General features: G+C 33.7%; 1 protein-coding gene across 1 annotated transcript in view; it reads right to left on the reverse strand.

The window, feature by feature from the left end:
* LOC145276735 (neuroendocrine convertase 1-like) overlaps positions 1 to 22,609 on the reverse strand; it is a 463,447-nt gene that overhangs the window by 33,743 nt on the left and 407,095 nt on the right. Inside the window, exons 5-8 of the mRNA XM_080127958.1 lie at positions 19,841 to 19,878; positions 13,389 to 13,465; positions 5,867 to 5,955; positions 1,564 to 1,736 (exon numbers count right to left, since the gene is read on the reverse strand). Coding sequence (XP_079984084.1) covers positions 1,564 to 1,736; positions 5,867 to 5,955; positions 13,389 to 13,465; positions 19,841 to 19,878 — 377 coding nt within the window. The remainder of the gene's footprint in view (positions 1 to 1,563; positions 1,737 to 5,866; positions 5,956 to 13,388; positions 13,466 to 19,840; positions 19,879 to 22,609) is intronic.

The raw sequence follows: 22,609 nt of genomic DNA on the forward strand, positions 1-22,609 counted from the left end.
AGCAAATGCAGACACTATGGACAAAGAGACGAAACGATAAACCATATAATAAGCGAATGAAGCAAACGGGCCCAAAAAGAATACAAGAGCAGGCACGACAAAGTGGGGAGGGCAGTACAATGGGGATTATGCAAACAACTACATTTTGAACGCACAGAAAAATAACACAAACAGGACTTGAAAACAAGAATCATAACATCCTATGAGACATGGACATAAAAATAGACAAACCCTTTAAGCAAGAAGACCGAATGTCATAAAAATTAACAAGAAAGAAAAGTCCTGTCAAATCGTAGACTTTGCTGTCCCAGCTGACCACAGGGTGAATATCAAAGAAAAGGAGAAACGAAACAAATACACAGAGCTAGCCAGAGAACTAAAAGGGATTTGGATGATGAAGGAAATCAAAATAATACTTATAATAGTGAGAGCACTGGGAACAATTCCGAAAAGCTTTGAGAGAAGAATGGGAGAAATTGGAATCAGAGGAATGGCTGGAAATATGCAACAAATAGCAATAATGAAAACAGCTGGAATATTAAGGAAAACCCTTGAATGCGGTGACGAATACACATGAGCCACATGTGCGAGCCAGGCAAACTGCCGCAGAGGCAAAAAGTGAAGAAGCGTTACATAGATCCAAGAACATTGAAGCTACATATCTATAGCAAACGTGTCAGCGCTGGATAAGAAAAAGCTCATGTTTGACACGGCAGAATTTTGTTAACCACATAACGAATGAAGAGACTTGTAAAACGAAGATGCTGGCGTAGTTTGGAAAGTACCATGAATGAACGCCTTCTATTTCAACTTAAAAATTCTGAATCGCATTTCTTTCTTTTCTTTGTTTCTTTCCGACATTTTCATGCACAACGTCGAGTGCGTGTTATGTAACTACAATTTTACAATCACAACCGACACCAAAACTGTAATGCCGGCGTTAACTGCCACCACATCAAATAGTCAAGAAGGATCTAGTTATAACATAGAGCGTATGCGCGTATGCAAATGCATACGAAATAGTCACCAGTAAGGAAAATGAAAGACTATAAAAAGAACGATCACGTGAAAAAGGTGGGTGGAATTCGAGAATGCACAGGTCAGGGAGAAGGAGCACGATCATATTTTATTCTGGAACGTCCTCGGATATAAATACCGTTGTTACAAAAAAGGAGTCAATGGGCTTATATTCCGTGTAACGTAGACTGCATATAAACGTGTTGTCCCCCTCTCCTGTTACATAGGAGGACGAAAGAATTAAGAAAGCAAAACACTAACCAGACTTCCACTAGATGAGGGCGAAGAAAACTAGGACCTTTGGAACGTCTATTGCCACTCTAATTCCAATGAAGACCAATGGTCATTGCCAACGAGAAGTCAATGGCAAACGGCTGTTGCGATAACGCATATTCATTTGCAAAGTTTATCGAAAGAGGTGGAGAGTACTTGAAATCTTAGGCAACTTCTTGTCACTCAGAGTCTAGGGAAACCACAGGCTATCATCAATGAGCAATTTCTGATAATGACCTAATGGCCTGTGTGAGAACTAAAAAAATTACTTACCTCTTTAATTCCTTTCTCGAATGCCTGTGACGCCATTTTGCCCGGTCCATCGAGAGTTTCTCCATTATCGACGGGACCCCAACTGGCGCTGTATATGTCAATGTATTTGTGATTGAAGCCAATGGCCATCGCTTCGACCATGTCAGTCAAGGGGCCGTCCAAGAATCGAACACCTGTCGCATGGAAAAAATAGACGCGACCAATATCGATCAGTCGATTCTTAAATGTTCGATTAATCAAATATCGATTATTGTAATCAATTATTGTAAGTAATTATTGTAATCAATTCGATTGATAAACTATTGGTTATTTTAATGCAATCGATTCGTCAATTATCGATTATTATATTCAATTCTATTGGTCAATTATTGTAATATACTCGATTGGTCAATTATTGTAATATATTCGATTGGTCAATTATCGATTAACCCGTTCGATTGGTAAATTATCAGTTATTATAATCAATCGATTGGTCAATTATCAATCATTGTAATACATTCGATAGGTCAATTATCGGTCACTGTAATTACACAGAAAAGGTATCGAAAATGACTGTGCTATTGAGGAACGATATTGAATAAACCATTTCCCGTGTCATTTTTCATGAAATTCAAAAACGTTATGGCGTTTGTCGAGTTTGTTCTGTTCATACGCAAGTAGAAATATGTGACTGGGTTACAAAAAAAAAGAAGGATGGGAAGAGTACACATTACTAAAGTAGTAGTTTTATTATGTCGATATCTGTGTTCGAATCTCACGTAGGCTATTCTCTATCTCTACAAATCTAATATCAGACCACGGCTGAGAAATCTATGTTCATTTGAAGATTCTTGATAAATTACTGAAACGTATCTGTAATTTGATTGCCCCTACCATTTCTTCTTCGCTGCAATCTCCCTCTCACAGACATAATGTTGCTAGTCTCAGTCTTTTCTACAAATACTATTATCGCATGTGTTCTTTCAGAATTTTCTGATCTATTTCCTATTTGATTTGTTCCAACTCATATGACTCGTTCGTCTAGTGGTCAACGTCAATTCGCTGTTTCAATACCTTATTATAATACGGCTTCCTATTCCAGTAGTTTCTTTCCAGGGACTGCAAGATTGTGGAATTCTCTTCTTATTCATCGTTTTCATTCTACCTACCGCTTTGATCTTTTCAATATGCATCTATTGTCTTTGCAATAATCAGCGTTCGTACTTTTTAACTCTTTACGTCAAGCAGCTTCATGTCTTGTCTCAATCGATTTCCATTAAAACTTAAAAAATATTTTTGTAGAGTGAAATATCCTCATGTCGAGTTATCCCGAAAAAAACCCTTGTACGGCGAGATCTTAAACACTCGAGAATGGTGGCTAATGTGTAATTCAAATGTATGTGATTAACCCTTCCAACCCTGCATGACCGATATATCGGCTCTAACAACATAGCTAAAAAGACGTCATATTGGTTTTCTAATAATCAGTTATCAAATAATTTTGCTAATCTGCTATTGTCTATTTGACTAATTATTGGTTAATTGAGTCAGCGTGCAAAGTGTTTATTTAGATCATGAAAATTAAAACTTGTAATATTAATTAGCTTTATTCAGGTTTCATCCTTCAAATAATTAAGTCTTTAAGTTTTGCTTATATATCAATTTTTCCATCTATCATTTTTCATTATATCACAGAAATTAATGGATCCCTTTTGGGGTTTAGCACTTGATCCTTATATGAGATACATAGATATTCGATGTTAAACTAAAAGTTCCCGCTTACCCATCAAACGTTGAGTTAGTAAACAAGCGAATATTAATCCCCTACAATTAACCCCAATTAACTACATTATTTTTCTTGTCGTTTCTTTGTCTTACTAGTTTACAGGACAAATATTCACTTAGTCTACTGGCGCAATACTATGATATCATTTTAATAATATATCTAGATAAATAGCGAATACTTATTTTTGACGGTGGGATACACCCGTATAATTTGAAAAGTTCAATTAATTGGTTCTTAAATTTTTACATAAATTCTCTTGGATTGACAGAGCAACGAAAACATTTTTCAAACTTAAATATGACAGAATAAAAATGCAATCGGTTTTCTTCAGGAAGTTAAAAATATTGAATGAATCCAACCTGAAGTTTAGGCAGTAACTCAGAACGATTGTTTATTTTACAAATATAATTGGTCAGGGTATTTTTTTTATTGTATTACTAGAAAATGTACCCTGGGTTGCCCGGTATTAAACGTAACGTTAAATACTTTTAAAAAATGAAGTACCCCCCCCCAAAAAAAAACAGAAAGAAACCGAGTCATATGCATGCGAGTATTATGTTTTTTTTTAAAGAGGTCCCTTTTTGTAAGTAAAAAAAAAAGAAGAAAATACCTGGGCTGAGATGAAAACCAAAACCTAAAGACTGAGTCACGTACGTTAATCATTGGACCAGATTAACACGATCTTTACAACGTGTTTTCAAACCTCGTGAAACAGTTGACAAACGGATTAAAATCCAATCACCCCCACCAGATACCAATTATTCAATTTTGATCCCTAAGCAGCCCTTTTATCCGGATGAAAACCAAATAAAAAGTTTTTAACATATCTGAATACGCTATAAACCAAATTACAAGTCTGTAGATCAAAAATTCGCTGAGTATATAGGTTGAGAAGTGTCCTCACACACATTCTCACTTTTATAGATATATAGATTTGCATCATTCGGACTACTCATCTTAGACATTATTCTCACAGCGTTTCGGTTAATGTAACCTTTGGACTTCTTCTAGGTACATCTTGTTGAACTCTGGAATCTGACCGAATTTCGAATTGAACCAGTTATGTAATCCACTCGAGTAGATTTTTTTTCCGTCACCCATGATTTGGTAAAAATCTTAAGTAATACTTACTTATGTTCGTAATATTGCTTGTCATGAGAATTGAACTTTCAGAAGAACTGACCAACTGAATATACTTAACGTTATATCCGTTGCGCCACAAATGTGGACTAAGAATAATATGACAAATGAGAACAGTAGTTCGAATAATCCAAATCATGCGAATCATCAATTTTCATCTAAAAATTTCGAAACACTTTATTTTCGTATTTTTTTAAATTCTTCGTACTATGTACTGTTCTCGTCTTAAGTGTTATTTTCGTATTTTTTAAAATTCTTCGTACTATGTAATGTACTACTGTTCTTATCTTAAGTGTTATTTTCGTATTTTTTAAAATTCTTCGTACTATGTAATGTACTACTGTTCTTATCTTAAGTGTTATTTTCGTATTTTTTAAAATTCTTCGTACTATGTAATGTACTACTGTTCTTATCTTAAGTGTTATTTTCGTATTTTTTAAAATTCTTCGTACTATGTAATGTACTACTGCTCTCATCTTAAGTGTTATTTTCGTATTTTTTAAAATTCTTCGTACTATGTAATGTACTACTGTTCTTATCTTAAGTGTTATTTTCGTATTTTTTAAAATTCTTCGTACTATGTAATGTACTACTGTTCTTATCTTAAGTGTTATTTTCGTATTTTTTAAAATTCTTCGTACTATGTAATGTACTACTGTTCTTATCTTAAGTGTTATTTTATTTTTTAAAATTCTTCGTACTATGTAATGTACTACTGTTCTCATCTTAAGTGTTATTTTCGTATTTTTAAAAATTCTTCGTACTATGTAATGTACTACTGTTCTTATCTAAAGTGTATTTTTCGCAACGTTGCGGTCGATGTAACACCCGATCTTGTCAGACTCGAGAATATTTCCGTCGAACTCAGAAATCTCCACAAAATTTCGAACAGAACAATTTGTTTAATCCAAGGGGTAGCTTGTTCTCGTTTCGTCAGCCATTTAGTTTAGTGCACTGAGGATTGAAGCTTCAAATTCCAGAAGGATGTAATCTAAAACTGAATTTTGGACAAATACTTCATCTGTAAGGACGTGTGGGGCAGTAGATACTGTACGTGGTAAAATTCAGTTGTAAGTTTCACTATTCTGGAGGTAGATAGTTCAATACTCAGTGCGGGCGACACTCAAAATACAGGTGCAAATCATTTAGGACTTCTACCTGATTATGGCTGATGGAACGAGAGCATGTTATCCTAGTAGATTAACTAAAAGGTTCGGTTCGAAATTCTGTGCAGATTTCCGAATTCGGCAAAAAGATTTCGGAGTTCGACAAAATACTCTTGAAGAAAGTCGAAGGTTATATCGGCCGAAATGTTGTTAAAATAATGCTTAAGAACAATAGTCTGAACAACCAAATGATCGAATAATCGACCATCATCTCATAAATTCAGAAATTCACCTCCGATTTTCGTATTAAAAGCAACTCCGACCCCGCAGTAACCATTATTAGGTCGCATCGCAATTTCTCCCGCACATCTCGTGCCATGTCTGAAAAGATAGGAAAAAGAAAAAAAGAAGGAAAACAGAAAAATGAATTAAAAAAAATAATGTAAAAACAGAAATTTTTTAAATAAAAAGTGAAAAAACTGCACAAAATAAGTAAAAACTGTAAATGTAGTATTGAGTTTTATTTGAAAATATTTCTATAAATTTCGGAATTCAAACTCGTCTTTTTTTTTTTTTGAAAGTAAGTGAACTGTTTTCATTGAATAGAAAATTTGTACAACCATTCCTTATTTTGTTTCAACTCTGGGAAGCAATTAAGTCTTATACCCGGATTTTGTGTCAGACTTAAAATCTTAAATCAATGAATAAACGGCAATTGTCGAAGACAGTTGTAACATAGGGTCAAATGTCAAAGATAAGACGCGTGAAAAATACCAGTAAAATACGATTTCCAGAGATGGGAAGACGCAGAAGTGAAAACTAGTTAACCTCTTAATACACAAAGAAAAGCGACCCGCCCTCTCACAAAAATGAACAAAGAAAAGATGAAATAGAAGTCAACAAACTTGTTTTCTGATAAAATCCCGGTAAATGGCCGGTGAAAACATAGGCGAGAATAAGAAATAATCTAATCGGTTAGCGGGCAAACTTATAAACGCATATCGGGTGTAATCGTAACTTCCTGCACTAATGATTCCCGAAAGGATGAAACACTAGTGTCTGTAAGTATTTCAATAATAATGGTATGAATTATATAGTATTATATACACACACACACACACACACACACACACACACACACACACACACACACACACACACACACACACACACACATATATATATATATATATATATATATATAAACGCGTTAGCACCTATTCCTTGCATTAGCCTGATGAGTTCTTACGAGGATGAAACACGGAACAATTACGACATAGCTCTACTCACACAGTGAGAACTTTTGAAGCAAATACTGAAAATCGATACACAAAATATTATATCTTCTTATAAATTTTATGTGGGCACATGAAATTATATATATATATATATATATATATATATATATATATATATATATATATTTACACACACACACACACACACATATATATATATATTTAAAGGAGATTAGAACAATAGTCTAAAGAGCAGAGTGTATTTTAATGTAATAGTAAAATTACCAATTTAATTAAAATACAGGGAAAGAAAAAGTGTTCGTTGTAATTTAGATATATAATAAGCTCGATAGGTAAATATCCTAGAGCTAATTTAATATTCAGTAATGTGATTGATAATTTAAAATTCAAATTAGAATTAAATTAAAAATCCGTTTCGCAAGAAGGAACAACAAAATCAATAATTTGTACGATCGTTTCGGAAAACAATGTTTTTATTGTGGTAGGCATTAAGCCACGGACAATAGTTTTTACATATAGTGTTTTTAACAAACAAAGTTTCCTCATCAGTAAAGTATTGGGAAGGGCTTTTAATATATGTAAAAACACCATGAATAAACCTAGCATTAAAAGTAAGGCAGATGTATATGGAAAAAAATTAAAATAAAGGTATGGATTTACTTGATAAGAAAATTAATATGGGTTAAATATAGAAATAAAATAGAATAAAATTATAAATCTGAATTTGGTTTAAATATAATATTATAATAATATAGTTCTAATAAAATTCATAGACACACACACATACACACACACATATATATACACATATATACATATACACACATATAATACATATATACATAAATATATACACATATATATACATACACACACACACACATATATATATATAATATATATAATTATTTACCTTTTAATTCTTCGCCTTTTGAAATCAGCAACTAAGCTCAAAGCATTCATATGGATGTTTATTATAGCTTTTCAACTTATGAAATGATAAATTTTCAAAAAGAACGCTAATGGAATATTTTATATCGGTTAGCATACGTTTGATTAAAACGCTAAATTTAAAACTGCAGAAAGAAAGGGGAAGATAATCTTATTTCTTTAATTAAACAATGCAAGGGTGATAATTAGTGTAACTTAATTTATTAAGGAATAATAAATCTAGCAAACAATATATTATAATCTATTTTGAAATTATTGAATTTAATATTTGATAATTTATTTATTTATTGAAATTAAAAAATATATCATAGGTTAAGGTCAAGAATATATTTTAATAATATATAATAATGGTCGATATATCAGATTAATTAATAATAACAATAATATTGATGATCAAAAAATTTTTTTAATAAGCATGTCAAGATATAGTTTAATTTTACTATTGAATACTAATAATAAAATATAATAATGTAATAATGAAACGTATTTTTAATTTAATTCTAATTTGAATTTTAAATTATCAATCACATTACTGAATATTATATATATGTATATATATATATATATATATATATATAACTACTTCATTTATTCACATAAATTTAATATACGAAAGTATAGATTTATGCGTAAACTTAAAGTTATCACTTCAAAAGTGCTCAATACGTAGGTAGAGCTAGTTAGTAATTTATAAAATATATATGGCGATTAAGCTACACTGAATATTCTGCGTTTCATCCAATCCATAGGATTCGTCAGGCTTATGCGCGAATTGTGTGGTTGCCTCTTGCTTTTATATATGTTGAGGATTTCTAGTTGGCAAATCAGCTTTCTAGTATCCACCGCGCCCCTTCCTATCAGCCAATGCGCATGAATTTTATCAAACAAAGGATCTGTTTTAGAACTAGGTTAGTGGTTTTAGGTAGACGTTCTCCTTTTTTTCTTTATACATATAAATATACCTATGTGTACACACATATACATGCACACACATATACATATATATATATATATGTATATATACATATATGTGTGTGATCGTCTATGTATATTCATGTTTATTTAATTTATTTATTTGTTTGTTTTCTATTGTTATTGTTAGTTTTAAAGCTATTTTGTATCGCTATCCTAGAGTAAGTTTTATTTTGTGAACACAGTTGTTTGCTATTTCCCGCCTACAGTTTAATAGATTTTGAGGTTCTTTAAAGTACAGGATAGAAAATTTTTCATGGAGGCATAATTTACATGGGTCGTCTTAATGTCTGCATGTGGTAGCTTGTCTCATTATTTTCCATTCGACGACCGGCGAATGTCCGCTTTCTTTGAGTTCCCAGTATTTATTCGCTAGTGTTGTGTTTATACGGTGTTTTTTTATTTTTGAATGTGCTTTTGTGGTCATAGTATCGGGTTTTGAAATCTAAGGAAGTCATGCCTACGTAATATTTCTTGTTATTCGGGTTTTCTTTCGCAAATATTGTTGCTTGATAAACTATGCTTTTTGTTAGACATTTATTTTGTACTGGGCAAAGTGTGCTGTGTCTACAATTGCATTTATCTTATCTAACAATAACAATAGAAAACAAACAAATAAATAAATTAAATAAACATGAATATACATAGACGATCACACACATATATGTATATATACATATATATATATGTATATGTGTGTATGTATATGTGTGTACACATAGGTATATTTATATGTATAAAAAAAAAGGAGAACGTCTACCTAAAACCACTAACCTAGTTCTAAAACAGATCCTTTGTTTGATAAAATGCATGCCCATTGGCTGATAGGAAGGGGCGCGGTGGATACTAGAAAGCTGATTGGCCAACTAGAAATCCTCAACATGTATAAAAGCAAGAGGCAACCACACAATTCGCGTATAAGCCTGACGAATCCTATAGTTGGATGAAACGCAGAATATTCAGTGTAGCTTAATCGCCATATATACTTTATAAATTACTTACTATATATATATATATATATATATATATATATATATATACTAGCAAAATAAATTTTATGTGGGCACAATATATTATATATATATATTTTTTTTTTTACACACACACACACACACACACACACACACACACACACACACACACACATATATATATATATATTAGCAAAAGTACCCGTCGTTGACTGGGTTCAAAAAAAAACTACAGAAAATGGACTCTGATTTATGAAAGTATGATAGATTATGAAAAGGAAGAGCTGTAAAGAGATAGCTTCGAATCAAAACCAAAGCAAAATATGATGAAAGTAAAAATAAAATAGATAAACCCCATAACTTATTATACCATACTTGTTCACACTGAAACACTTATCACAATATTCTGTGGATCTATATTAAAAAACCTTGTTAAACTTTGTGAGATATTTCCATTCTATGGAAGTCAGGGTCGAACGAACATCTCATAATTTTATTATACCATATTTCTTCAAACTGAAACATAATTATCAAAGTATACTTACGCAGATAGATATGAAAAGTCTTCATTAAAGTTTGTGCCTATTTCCATTCTATGGAAGCCAGGCGCGAACGCAGACCCCACAATTTTACTATACCATCCCTATTTAAGTTAAAACATACTTATCAAAGTATTCTCATGTACATCTATATCAAAAACCTTGTAAACGTTTTTTTTTTAATTTTAATTTTTTTTATTTCCATACTTTGTGGACCAGGCGCGAACGCAGACCCCACAATTTAATGAATCCCCATTATGCCAGATCAAACATACCCATTCCTGTGTCTCGATACATCTTTCTATTATTATATGTGATCAGTTTTCTATAATAGTCAACCATTTAGGAGCCTATTCGTGACCAGACATACACACACAGACGTTCAACTTATATATATATATATATATATATATATATATATATATATATATATATATATATATATATATAAGAGGGAAGCAATTAAAACTGTAAGTTAAAAGTTTTACAATTAAATTTATTATTCAACAGAAACAATTCTGTGTTTTTCGGGAGTTTTCTGTCGAATACAAAATTTAATTGTAAATTTTAACTTAAGTTTTAATTTCTTTTCTCTTATAATAAGCACTACGCTCTATTGTATTTGTATTGAGCTTTTTTATTTGGTTGGGATTAATATATCAATATATAAATGTTGGTTTTTATATTAGATTGAAGTTTACCCTTGCTTGTATCAGGTAAACACCTCATTCCCATTTGCCTTTTATATTTCTTTCACACACACACACACACACACACGCACACACACACACACACACACACATATATATATATATATATATATATATATATATATATGTATGTGTGTGTGTGTGTGTGTGTGTGTGTGTGTGCAAATCATCAATAATGATTAAATCACTCTGACAGACGTTAAAAAACATTTAAAAATAAATGTTTAAATTTCAACAGTATTTCTCGTGGTTAACGGTGGCCGAATGGATTACGTCCTTGCTAATGAAGTTAGAGATGGCTTCTGTTGTCGGGTTCGAATCTATCGACCGGTGTTAATCGTGACACCCTGCACTGATGATTCCCCAAAGGATCAAATATAAGTGTCTGTAGGTATTTAATAATTATATATATATATATATATATATATATATATATATCGATCAAATTCTTTTATAATTGCATAGATAGACCCCTATATTTTTTGTAATATCATTCAAATGTTTCTATTTCTGAGTTTGTTTAAAGATATATATCCTCCTCTCTGAGAGAGAGAGAGAGAGAGAGAGAGAGAGAGAGAGAGAGAAAGAGAGAGAAAACAATTCTAATCGTTTTGTTCTGAAAATTTTTAGATGAGGATTAATAATTTGTATTATTTTGATTATTATGACGATGATCATCTTGATTGTTATTCACGTAATAATATATTGTATAAATTCTACCAGCTGACGTACGTTTGACCTTGGGTTCGTTTGGCCTTGCGCATGTGGTAGGGCAGTATATGCATCTATGAACTTATGTACACGTGTATTCGTGTGCTTCGCTGGGTGTTATATTTAGTAGCCTGTAAACGCCTCTCGTTCATACTTCGAGGTCATCCAGCCTCGGAGGTTAAATAAAGAGTTCCGTTCGAAATTACGTACAGATTCCCGAGTTCGACAGAAAGATTATTGAGTTCTACAAAATATGCATAGAGAAGATCGACTAAAACGTTGTAAGATTAAATCCTAGATGGAAACAGTAGTCTGAATACTTTAAATGATCCAAATTCTAATTGTGTGGTAGATTTATTTCTTGAAATATATTATTTGAAATATTTTTTATGGAAATCGCTCCAGACAAGGCATGACGCCTTTTAATGTAGTGAACTAAAATATAAAAGATGATTATCGCAACGACATGAGATACCTATTGGCCTTCGTCTTGAAAAGTTCAAAGCGATGGGTAGACAGAAAACCTTCAGCAAGAAGCGGGTTACACAAACCTGCAGTTATTAGAAAGAAGCTGAAATATGAAGATGTGTTATAATGAGATATCTGAGCAATGAATTGATGAGGATGATTATGTAACATAGCGCGGAAACACGTATGCAAATGCATGTGAAATGACGTCACCGTAAGGGAAAAATAAAGACTTAAAAAAAAAGAGACGAGATAACGTTCGAGATCACGTGAGAGGCGTGAATGACGTTCGAGAAGATGGTCACGTGAGAGACATCACAGCGGTAACGAGTGACTGAGAAAATAAATGTCATTGTACAGCAAAAAAAAAAAAAACAAAAAAAAACGCGAGTTGAAGTTCTTTTCTATTCTTTGTATACTTTGCGACTGAGGCTACATCGTGCTGGTTCCCGGACAACGTTACAATTATACCAACGGTTCAAACGAGATAAAACAAAGGGAGCAAGGAATAAACCAGGCTATACTACATGCCATAATACTGTTTATAGAAGAGCCTGAGATTAGCATATTCGGCATAATCACGTTGACACACCGGTTCCCGTTGGATTACAGAAGTTAAGCAACGTTGAACCTTGTCAGTATTTAAATGGGTAACCATTTGAAACTTCAAGGTGTTGTATGTGCTCTTCGCTTATATCGGCATTGTTTCCAGTCGTTCTAGACTTCTCCTTGCCACTGGACTCAAGCAGTGTTGGTTCAGGAGAGATGCGGTTGGTTATTGCGCAATCCTTGCCTCACAATTACACGCACAGGGGTATCCTTTGTCTTTCGAGACTGAACGGAGGCATCGATTTTTTATGTGACTAGCAACATTACGTTCGTGAGCTAGAAGGTACATAATAGAAGAAAGGGCGAGGGCCAATCAGATTCACCAGACCGGAGATGACAACACTCCATATAATGTTAGGATTTGTAGAGATAGAGAATAGCATCAGGTGTGAGTAGGTGTTCAAAGCAACAGAGTGGATCAACATGACGGGAACATGAATATAAACGAATGTATGAATAATTACCAGTGTATGCAGAAATATTTAAACAGTTATCATTCTAAAATAATTCACGTAATCATTCTTAAGGTGTCATTTAAATAACCTCATATTCTTCAGTCTAGTAAAGTAAAGGATCTCCAACTTATTTTTGAATGGAATTAAAATAGCATGAATTAAAACTTACTTGTTTTCATTGGTGGGATCATAGCGTGGGAATGGATCTGGATCATGATCATTTAAATCCGTGCTTGCTTTGGGATCCTAAAAAGAGTAAGGAAGAAAACGAAACCGACATCGTTATAGTTCACATTTATCCAATCAATTTATCCCTTTTTTTTTTTTTTATTGATTCTTAAATATTAGATCAAAATATATATTTTTTGTCTCTGAGAATTGAACTTGCGATTAAAATTTAACTTCCGACTTTCTCTGGATACACCTTCTAGAACTCGGTAATTTTTCTGCCGAACTCGGGAATCTTTACGTAATTTCGAACAGAACCCTTTATTTAACCCCCGAGGGTAGTTGGTCTCAAGAGATGAACAAGAAACTTTCATAGACTACTAAATATAATACTCGGCACACACACACACACACACACACACACGCACGTACGCACGCACGCACGCACGCACGCACGCACGCACGCACGCACACACACACACAGACACCCACACACAAACACAAACACGCACACACACACACGCACACACAATCACACACACAATCACACACACACAATCACACGCACACGCACACACACATACACACACGCATACAAACACAATCACACGCATACACACGCACACAAGCACACAAACACATACAAACGCGCACACACGCACTCAATCACACGTACACACACGCACACACGCACACACGCACACACGCACATACACGCACACACACAATAACACGCACACACATACAATCACACGCGCACACACACACGCAGTCACACACACAATCACACACACATAATCACACACACAATCACACACTCACACAGACACACTCACACACACACACACACACACACACACACACACACACACACACACACACACACACACACACACACACACACGCACACCGCTAAACGAATATGTAATAAGTTCACTTCTTAAAATTTGTCCATTCATTCTGTGTTTAGCGATATAAAAAATTTATTTACAAATTAAGCAGAAAAGACAATCGATAAATTTCTATTTAAACTTAGAAAGTAAAAAAAATAATTAAAAATAATACATAATGTTTATTAGTTTTAAACAAAGAATTATTGGATCCGTTTCACGATGTATATTATAAGAATGTACTCAAAAAGTAGATTGTTTTTTCATAATTTTTAATTAGAAAAATTAATTTTTTTTTTGTTTGTATTAACCCTTTAATCACTCATCGATATAGTGATTGATATGAAATGATCTAACGCATTGTGACATTCGAAAACATAATTTTGATTAGATTTATTCTTATTATTTGGATTCATCGGACTATTGTTCTCATCTTGAGTGTGATTTTCACAACGTTTCGGTCGATGTAATCTCCGACCTTCTTCAGGATTATCTTGGCGAACTCGGGAATTCGTAATTGTTTTTTCGGTGCCCCCCCCCACTAAGGATTGAACCTTGAACCTTCAGGAGAATATCACTTTTTACAATTGATTTTTCCAAGTACTCTAACCACTGCGCCACGAGTCTTTGCGGTTCCACAATTGTAGAAAGTGATATTCTCTAGAAGGTTGAAGGTTCAATTCTCCTTAGTGGAGGCGACCGAAAACACAATTGCGAATTACTTAGGGCCTCTATCCAGTCATGGCTTACTGAATAAGAGCACGCTACCCCCGTGAAGTAAATGAAGGGGTTCGCTCGAAATTTCGTCCAAATTCACGAGTTCGACAAGATACACCTGAAGAAGATCGGACCGAAACGTTGTGAAAAATCACACTCAAGATGAGAACAGTAGTCCGATGAATCCAAATAATACGAATAACCAATGCTTATCTCAAAAATTCAGAAACGTAGATTTATTCTGTATTTCTCTACGGTGTAATGTATTGAAGAGTGAGGACGGTACTATATGGGGATAACTATTTCGTATTACAGCGTGCGTTAGATTACTATAAAGCAATCACTTCAGTTTAACAATTAAGCGGTTTACAAAATAATTTTTTCTGATAAAAAAGCATTTAAAAATTCTACAATTTTCTTCTCGAAGCCATTTTTAGAATATGCACAGCAGACCAAACCCAACATTTCTTAGTTCTATAGTAAACCTTAACATTAAAAACATTATTCACTTTCAGTGGGAACACCAAATTGCTTTCATATATTATAATTAGTTCTGTGTCTGTCATTAGCGAAATAATTGTTGAAGAACAAATAAACTACAAAATGAATTCGTACAAAAATGCATATATTTTTTATTCACACCAAGTAAGACTAAACTCCGGCGTTATAGCGCTAAGTGCACAGACAAATTACGTTCAAATACCAGTTTTCGTCAGATCAACAAAGTTAAACATCGTTGAGCGTAGCCCGATAAAATTGTCGCCATAAAGAAACCAACACTACAGCTTTATTTTAAAACTTTTATTGAAAATATCGATTTAGGTAATTATGTAGTATAGCTGACTTCTATTCACCCTGAATGATTTCTCAATACAAGTCCGGAACTGGAAGCATGCCTTTTCCATAAGCGTCGGAGGAAGCCGGTTCAATCCGCCTAGAGTGAATACCGCTGGTATTATAGGATTAAATATGACGTGTGGCCTAAACAAATGGAGTGAAAAGAGGTATCTTTGATTGATATGATCTTCTAGCACCTAGTATCTATAAATAGTAATGAATCTGAGTACAGCATTGTCTAAAGTCTGGTGGTCAAACTGGTGGTTAACCGATGGTTAACTGATTGTTAACGACCTGACGAAACCGTGAATTAAGCATATGCGTATGATTGCTAAAAAGCCGTTTGGCATGATTTCCTGTTTAGTTTACAAAATCTCGTGTTGTGTTTGGTTTGGTAGATTTTCATTTTTTTTTAAATTCATATATAAAATTTTGACATCTGGAGGACTCCCATGCGCCCCCTTCAGGACATAGTAGTTATGTTATTGAAATCAGCATGACCTTCTATTTTTTTTACTTTCCTTGTCTTAAAAAAAAAAACAAAACACTTGACATTATTAAAACCTTTCAATAGAAAGGCATTTAAACTTACTTAAAAATTCTTAGCAAAATCTCACGAATTAAAAGAGTGAAAGTTTTGGAAACTATTTAGCACTTTTCCCAAAACTGTATTTTACGTAATATTTTCTATAACAAAATTGAGGCACTTGCTTGTCTAGCCCCACTGAAGACCTGTGAAACAGTGAAACAGTCTGTCCGTGGATGATTATATATATATATATATATATATATATATATATATATATATATATATATATATATGCACACACCTATAAATACAGTGTTAAATCAACACGAGCACTACTACAAAGCCAAACAACCTGACAACAAAGTCATCGCCTTCCTTGACGTAGAAAGTATATTCACAAATGTTCCTATAAAAATACCATTGACATAATCCTTAATAAGATATACAAAAAACCCATCTCTCCCTCTCCTTAAGATCAACAAAAATACTTAAAAATATTACTAGTTAGTACAACTGAGGTACCCTTTTACAACTATAAAGGGAATATTCATACACAAATAGAGGGAGTCTACATCCATTATTTAGCGAGTTCTACATGAGTGACCTTGAAAACCTGATACACCAGCAAACTCTCTATGTACGTTATGTTGACGATATTCTCATTCTAGCCGAGAACAACGAACATATACTAAGACCGTAGGACCTATTTCAAGATAACCCAATAACACCATAGAAATGAATGTTAATAATAAAATTCCTTTCATTGAATTCTTCATTAACACGTTTAACAACACCTTCAGCAACTCCAACTAAAAAAAAATCTACTAACCTTAACTCATGCCTCCTAAATTTTAAGAATGAATTTCTTTATCGATATAAGATAGCCATAATCAAAAACCTTCTTAATCACACCAACCTAGTCTCTTCGAACCCCCCCCCAAAAAAAAACCAACAAGAAAAAGCAAAAACAAAAATAAAACAAAAACAAAATAAAACACTATTACTCGAACTAAAAAAAATATCAAACAAGTCCTCATCAATAACGGATCTCCAAACTACAAATAATGCCCCAGAACTTAAAAAAAAAAAACACTACCATTAATAGTAATACCCCTCAACATGAAAATCCCAATACAATTAACGTTTTCTACTGCAACCAGATGCAACCAGGATTTAAATTGAAAGAAAAGGCTATGAATATATTATCCATAAATTCGTTTCCTCCACTGACAACAATAACCTTAGACTTATATATTATAAAACAATTAAAACCCCCAAAACATAGTTATAAAAAACAATGCCTCCCCTATCCTTTACCCACTAGAACGAACCAACGTCATCTATCTTCAAATGCCCACCGGGAGAGTGTAACTCCTATACAAAAAGAAAGTAATTTCGTCTGTTACACAATGACCACGCTATCTTATCGCCTTACCATGCATAATGTCGACTGTAGTGCTTTATTACAACATTTACAGAAAAAAAAAACTAACCCTAACCCTGTCCCCTCTGATTTTAGAGAAATTTTAGTCAGCAACGAACAAATGAAACCAACGTAAAAAATTTAAAAAATCAGTCCAAACATTTTAAAATGCTTATCGTAACCCCCTTCCCCTTTCTGACGATTCCTTCACCTCAAAATCGGACACTCTCCCTCCCCACTGAGTGCAAACAGCCTCGTTTCTACTACTCCTAACCACTATCCGCCACATTCTTACGCATTTTCCTGACGATGTCTTGACGAAAGACGAAAAGCACAAAAAAAAAACAACAAAAAAACAAAAACAAAAAACAAAAAAACAGAAACTCGCAACATGCTTCAGAAAGAAAAATCTATGGGACATTTATCAATACCTTTGATCTATATACAAAAGAACATTATAAGAAAATTTGAAAAAAATCATCATCATATCTTATCGCAATAGAAATTAACCCATCGCATGGCGGTGCTGTTTGCCTCCTTAAGGTCTTGGTTTGAGCAATGAGGACCCAATCGGCAGTTTTCTCTAAGGTGGTGCATCGTTTGTACCTCTTCACATGAACATAAAGGTGAGGTGTCTAAGCCCCACTTGTGGAGATTATCTTTTGTTTAGCCTACTTTGGCTCTGGCTCTATTTACAGTCACCCAGTTTTTTCTACCAAGGTTTGAACCCTGGGGGAGTGTTTCTTTTGGGTCTAGTAGGGCTTCATTTTATTCCTTCTGTTATAGTCTCGCCATCGTTCCATCCTATAGGAGGCAGCTTACCTGGGATCGATTTCCTCTATATCTATGGATAGAAAAAGAGTAGATGGTTTATCCAAAACAATGGCCTCCCACAAGGTTCAGTTTTGGCTCCAACCCTATTCAATATCTACACTAACGACCAACCACAATACCCAAATATACAAAGCACACACACACACACACACACACACACACACACACACACACACACACACACACACACACATATATATGCCGATGACCTATGCATCACACCCCCAGACAAATAGTTTTGACATCATAGAAGAAAGACTCTCTGATGCCCTAGTGGTACTTAAATGCAAACGCAAACAAGACCCAGATTTGCGCCTTCCATCTTAATAATCACCAAGTAAATCGGAGACTAAGAGTCATGTGGAATGACAACTATTTGAAAAAATAAAAATGACATAACTAAAAAGCTCTCTGTTGTCTTTAATAATGTTTGTTTAAATGAAAAAATACTGCCTAAATACACACACACACACACACACACACACACACACACACACACACACACACACACACACACACACACACACACACATATATATAGTCCAAAGATAAATCAGGGATGAGTATATATTTAGATACTAACTCTCTTAAACTAATGAACGGTTTATTATATATTTTGGAATTCTAGGAAACATGGCGAAGAAACAAATGTTTATTATTATTATGTCAATACTAACTCTTTTCGTACATACACTCTACAGAAAAATGATAAATTCTTTGTTTTAGAAATAAGGAAAATGAATGGCAATATAATGTTGCAAAAAAAAAAGAAAGAAAATTGATTGAAGACTGAACATCGTGTGTTTCGGCGGCCATCTAGGTTTATATTGTTATATTAAGATCTTTGAATGTAGTTATACTATTATTTTTTATATACGTTCTGTTATATTTAACATACATTGACCTTCTAAGCTAAAACGATTGCTATACACGAAGACTGAAATATAATTGAAAAACATATTTTACTAAAACACACACACATATACACACATTATTTTCAAATTATACTCAAAACATCCGAGTTGATTACAATTATTTTCAGCTATATAACTAAAAATAAACACAGCCTGGAAACAGTTGTAAACAATGTTGATACTATTGTATGTACACTTTTTTGGAATATGATTTGAAAATAATTGAAATCGTTATATATATGCGTCTATGTGTGTATGCTGACGTCCGTGTTTAATGTCTGTTGATACAAAGAAAGGAAACCAACTTACATAGTTTGCCTTGAGGTCGCTGTGGGTATGTTCAATTCCTGAAAATGAAATAAAAATTGTGATCATAAAAATCTGAACGATTTTCAAATTAAATATTAATTTTTTTTTTCTGTTTGGTATTTTCTTTTTGTGAATGTTTGTCGATCATGGGATTTGAACAGATGTCAGTTTCCAAGCATGGAAACGGAGATATTTTTGTAATTGACGAAAAAGGCTTTAACTTAATAATTATGAAAAGCTTAAATCAAGTGATCAGTTTTCAAAGTATTAACTTCTCTGTAATAATAGACTTATCTCAGTTTTAATGGCTTCTAAAAATAAACCTAAAAATCATGGACCTTAAAAAAAAACAGTGACTCTTCTACACGTGCATGTTTAGTATATATAAAGCCAACCTCGACAACAGACAAATGAACTTCAGATGTGTGACGGGAAGTTGCCAATTCAATTGGAATCACAAAAGCTATCAATGATGAACGCCATCTCATTTTATGGACGTGAATCAACGGTCAAACGACTCATGTAAAGGTGAAGCTTCCTCGGCCATTTTGAATCCCTAACAAAATCTCAGGAAGAAAGCGGACTACAACTACGGATTATACGGCTAAAGAATGCCTATCCCTCTCACTGACATGAGAATATCTTTCCCTAGTTCAGAAGCACCCTGGTTTTTGTGGAAAACATTTAATCATATGTGAACAGGAATGGGGCGATCAAAAATTGATATGACCAGATGAGGCTACAAAACTGACCCAATAATTTGGTAATTTTAATAATAACTTTTTTTCAGTTGTTGTTGCCGAAATATCGAAAAGCGATCGCATGTGATGAATTGTGAGAGCACAGAGAATTATTTCGCTTCAGATGATATGTAATCTGTATATTATTAACAAGTACTAGCGGAGGTGGGGCTCGACTTTGCCCGGGCGTAAAATACGCTTAAATATATTTTATTTGTCCAGATTTCGTATATATTATTATAGATTCGTGATTTAAAAACTAAAAAAAGAAAAAAGTTAAGGGCATGAGTTCCGTTATAGAAGCGTTGGTTTAATTTTAATAAAATAAAATACGCATCAGATGCGCTTGAAAGCCAAATTACAACGCAATATTACGAAAATAAACAAATATTTTACTTGTAAATAGTATATATATATATATATATATATATATATATATATATATATATATATATTTAGCAGTGTCTTTTTATGTATGCATAACAAAAACGTTTGGGTGTATATAACGTCTCGTTTGTGTCTCTGTGTGTAAATGGGTGTGTGTTTACATGTACACAAACAGCATACCTTTTGTTATCGTGTCATCTCTTCTTCTTTTTCTTCTTCTTCTTCTTCTTCTTCTTCTTCTTCTTCTTCTTCTTCTTCTTCTTCTTTAACAACGCCACAAAAAGTCGATGATTTCATAATCTTTTATTCTTCATTACTTCATTATTTGGTCGGGGGTTCACTTCCACCGTTGCCTAACTGTTTACACCCCCTCCCCACAACTCGTATCGGGTGGATTACCTCATTCCAAAGGCCGATACTCGAATCTTTCTCTAACCAACTAAACTCTACGTCTATATATAAAACTATCTTTCTAATTTATAACTAGGGCTATGACAACATCATATTCTCTTCCTTCTTTTGATTCTCACATATGTATCCATTGATATCTTATATGTTTGTATGTAGAGTGATGTGGTTCCCAGTTGATTGTGTCTAACTGTGTCGGATATATACTAGAGAGTCAAAACAACGAAAAGAATATGCCGTTGTTATAGCCCAATTTATTACGTCATCACCTGATGGTTTTCACATAATCCATTTGTTATCATTCCCACATTTTAAGCCGGTTCTTTGATTCCAAATTCCTCTTCCAAGTGAAAACATAATCATCAGAATAAAATTCTATTCTATATACATTCCTCGCTAGCATTCCCGATATATATTTTTTTAAACATTCTATTTTCCTAACACCAACAACGATCATGATAATAATTGTTCAGGTTACTTGATATCTCCTGGCAGTTCTCTATATAACATTAATTCAAAACGAATTACTTTTGCTTCGACTCAATTTATAAAGCGATAGAAACGATGTAAAGATGGAAATTTGCACATCCAAGTACTGTGCCGACGATGCAAACTTGTAAAAATATACTTAAAAATAATGAAACTAAAATCAATCACTCTTTACAGGGTGGAATGATAACGTTGTCGTCCAAACGAAAGCAACACAACAGCTTTATTTTAAAACTTTTATTGAAAATAATCATTTCAGATAACTTGATTATGTAGTAGAGCTGACATTATTTCTATGTAGCCGTATTCAGCTTCAATCACCGCTTCGATACGGGTCCGGAACTGGAAGCATACCTTTTTCCACACGCGCCGGAGGAAGATCGGCGAACACTCTGCAAATGGCGTCGATCAGGCTGACTTTGGTGTTATCGGAGGTCATGTTGGTAATGTTCTTGACGTTTGACCAAACGAAGTAGTCCAGCGGGTTCAGGTTGTAGCACATTCTTAAACCAAGCCTGGATTTATTTGGACTTGTGGGCCGGCGCCGAGTCCTGCTGCCGCACTCAGGGTCTGCCAGCGGCCACCTGATTGCACCAGGGAATCACCACACTCTTCAGCACATCCAGGTATAATTTGGTGTTGACTTTCAAGCCAACTTCGAAGATGTGAAGTGGCTTGATGTGCCCCTCAGTTGAAACTTGGGGAGGCTCCATGTGTTGACAAGCTTCTGGGTTTGACCTTTACT

Source organism: Euprymna scolopes, chromosome 5, assembly GCF_053919585.1.
Source record: "Euprymna scolopes isolate OS-2025 chromosome 5, ASM5391958v1, whole genome shotgun sequence".
NCBI classification, from domain to species: Eukaryota; Metazoa; Mollusca; class Cephalopoda; order Sepiida; family Sepiolidae; genus Euprymna; species Euprymna scolopes.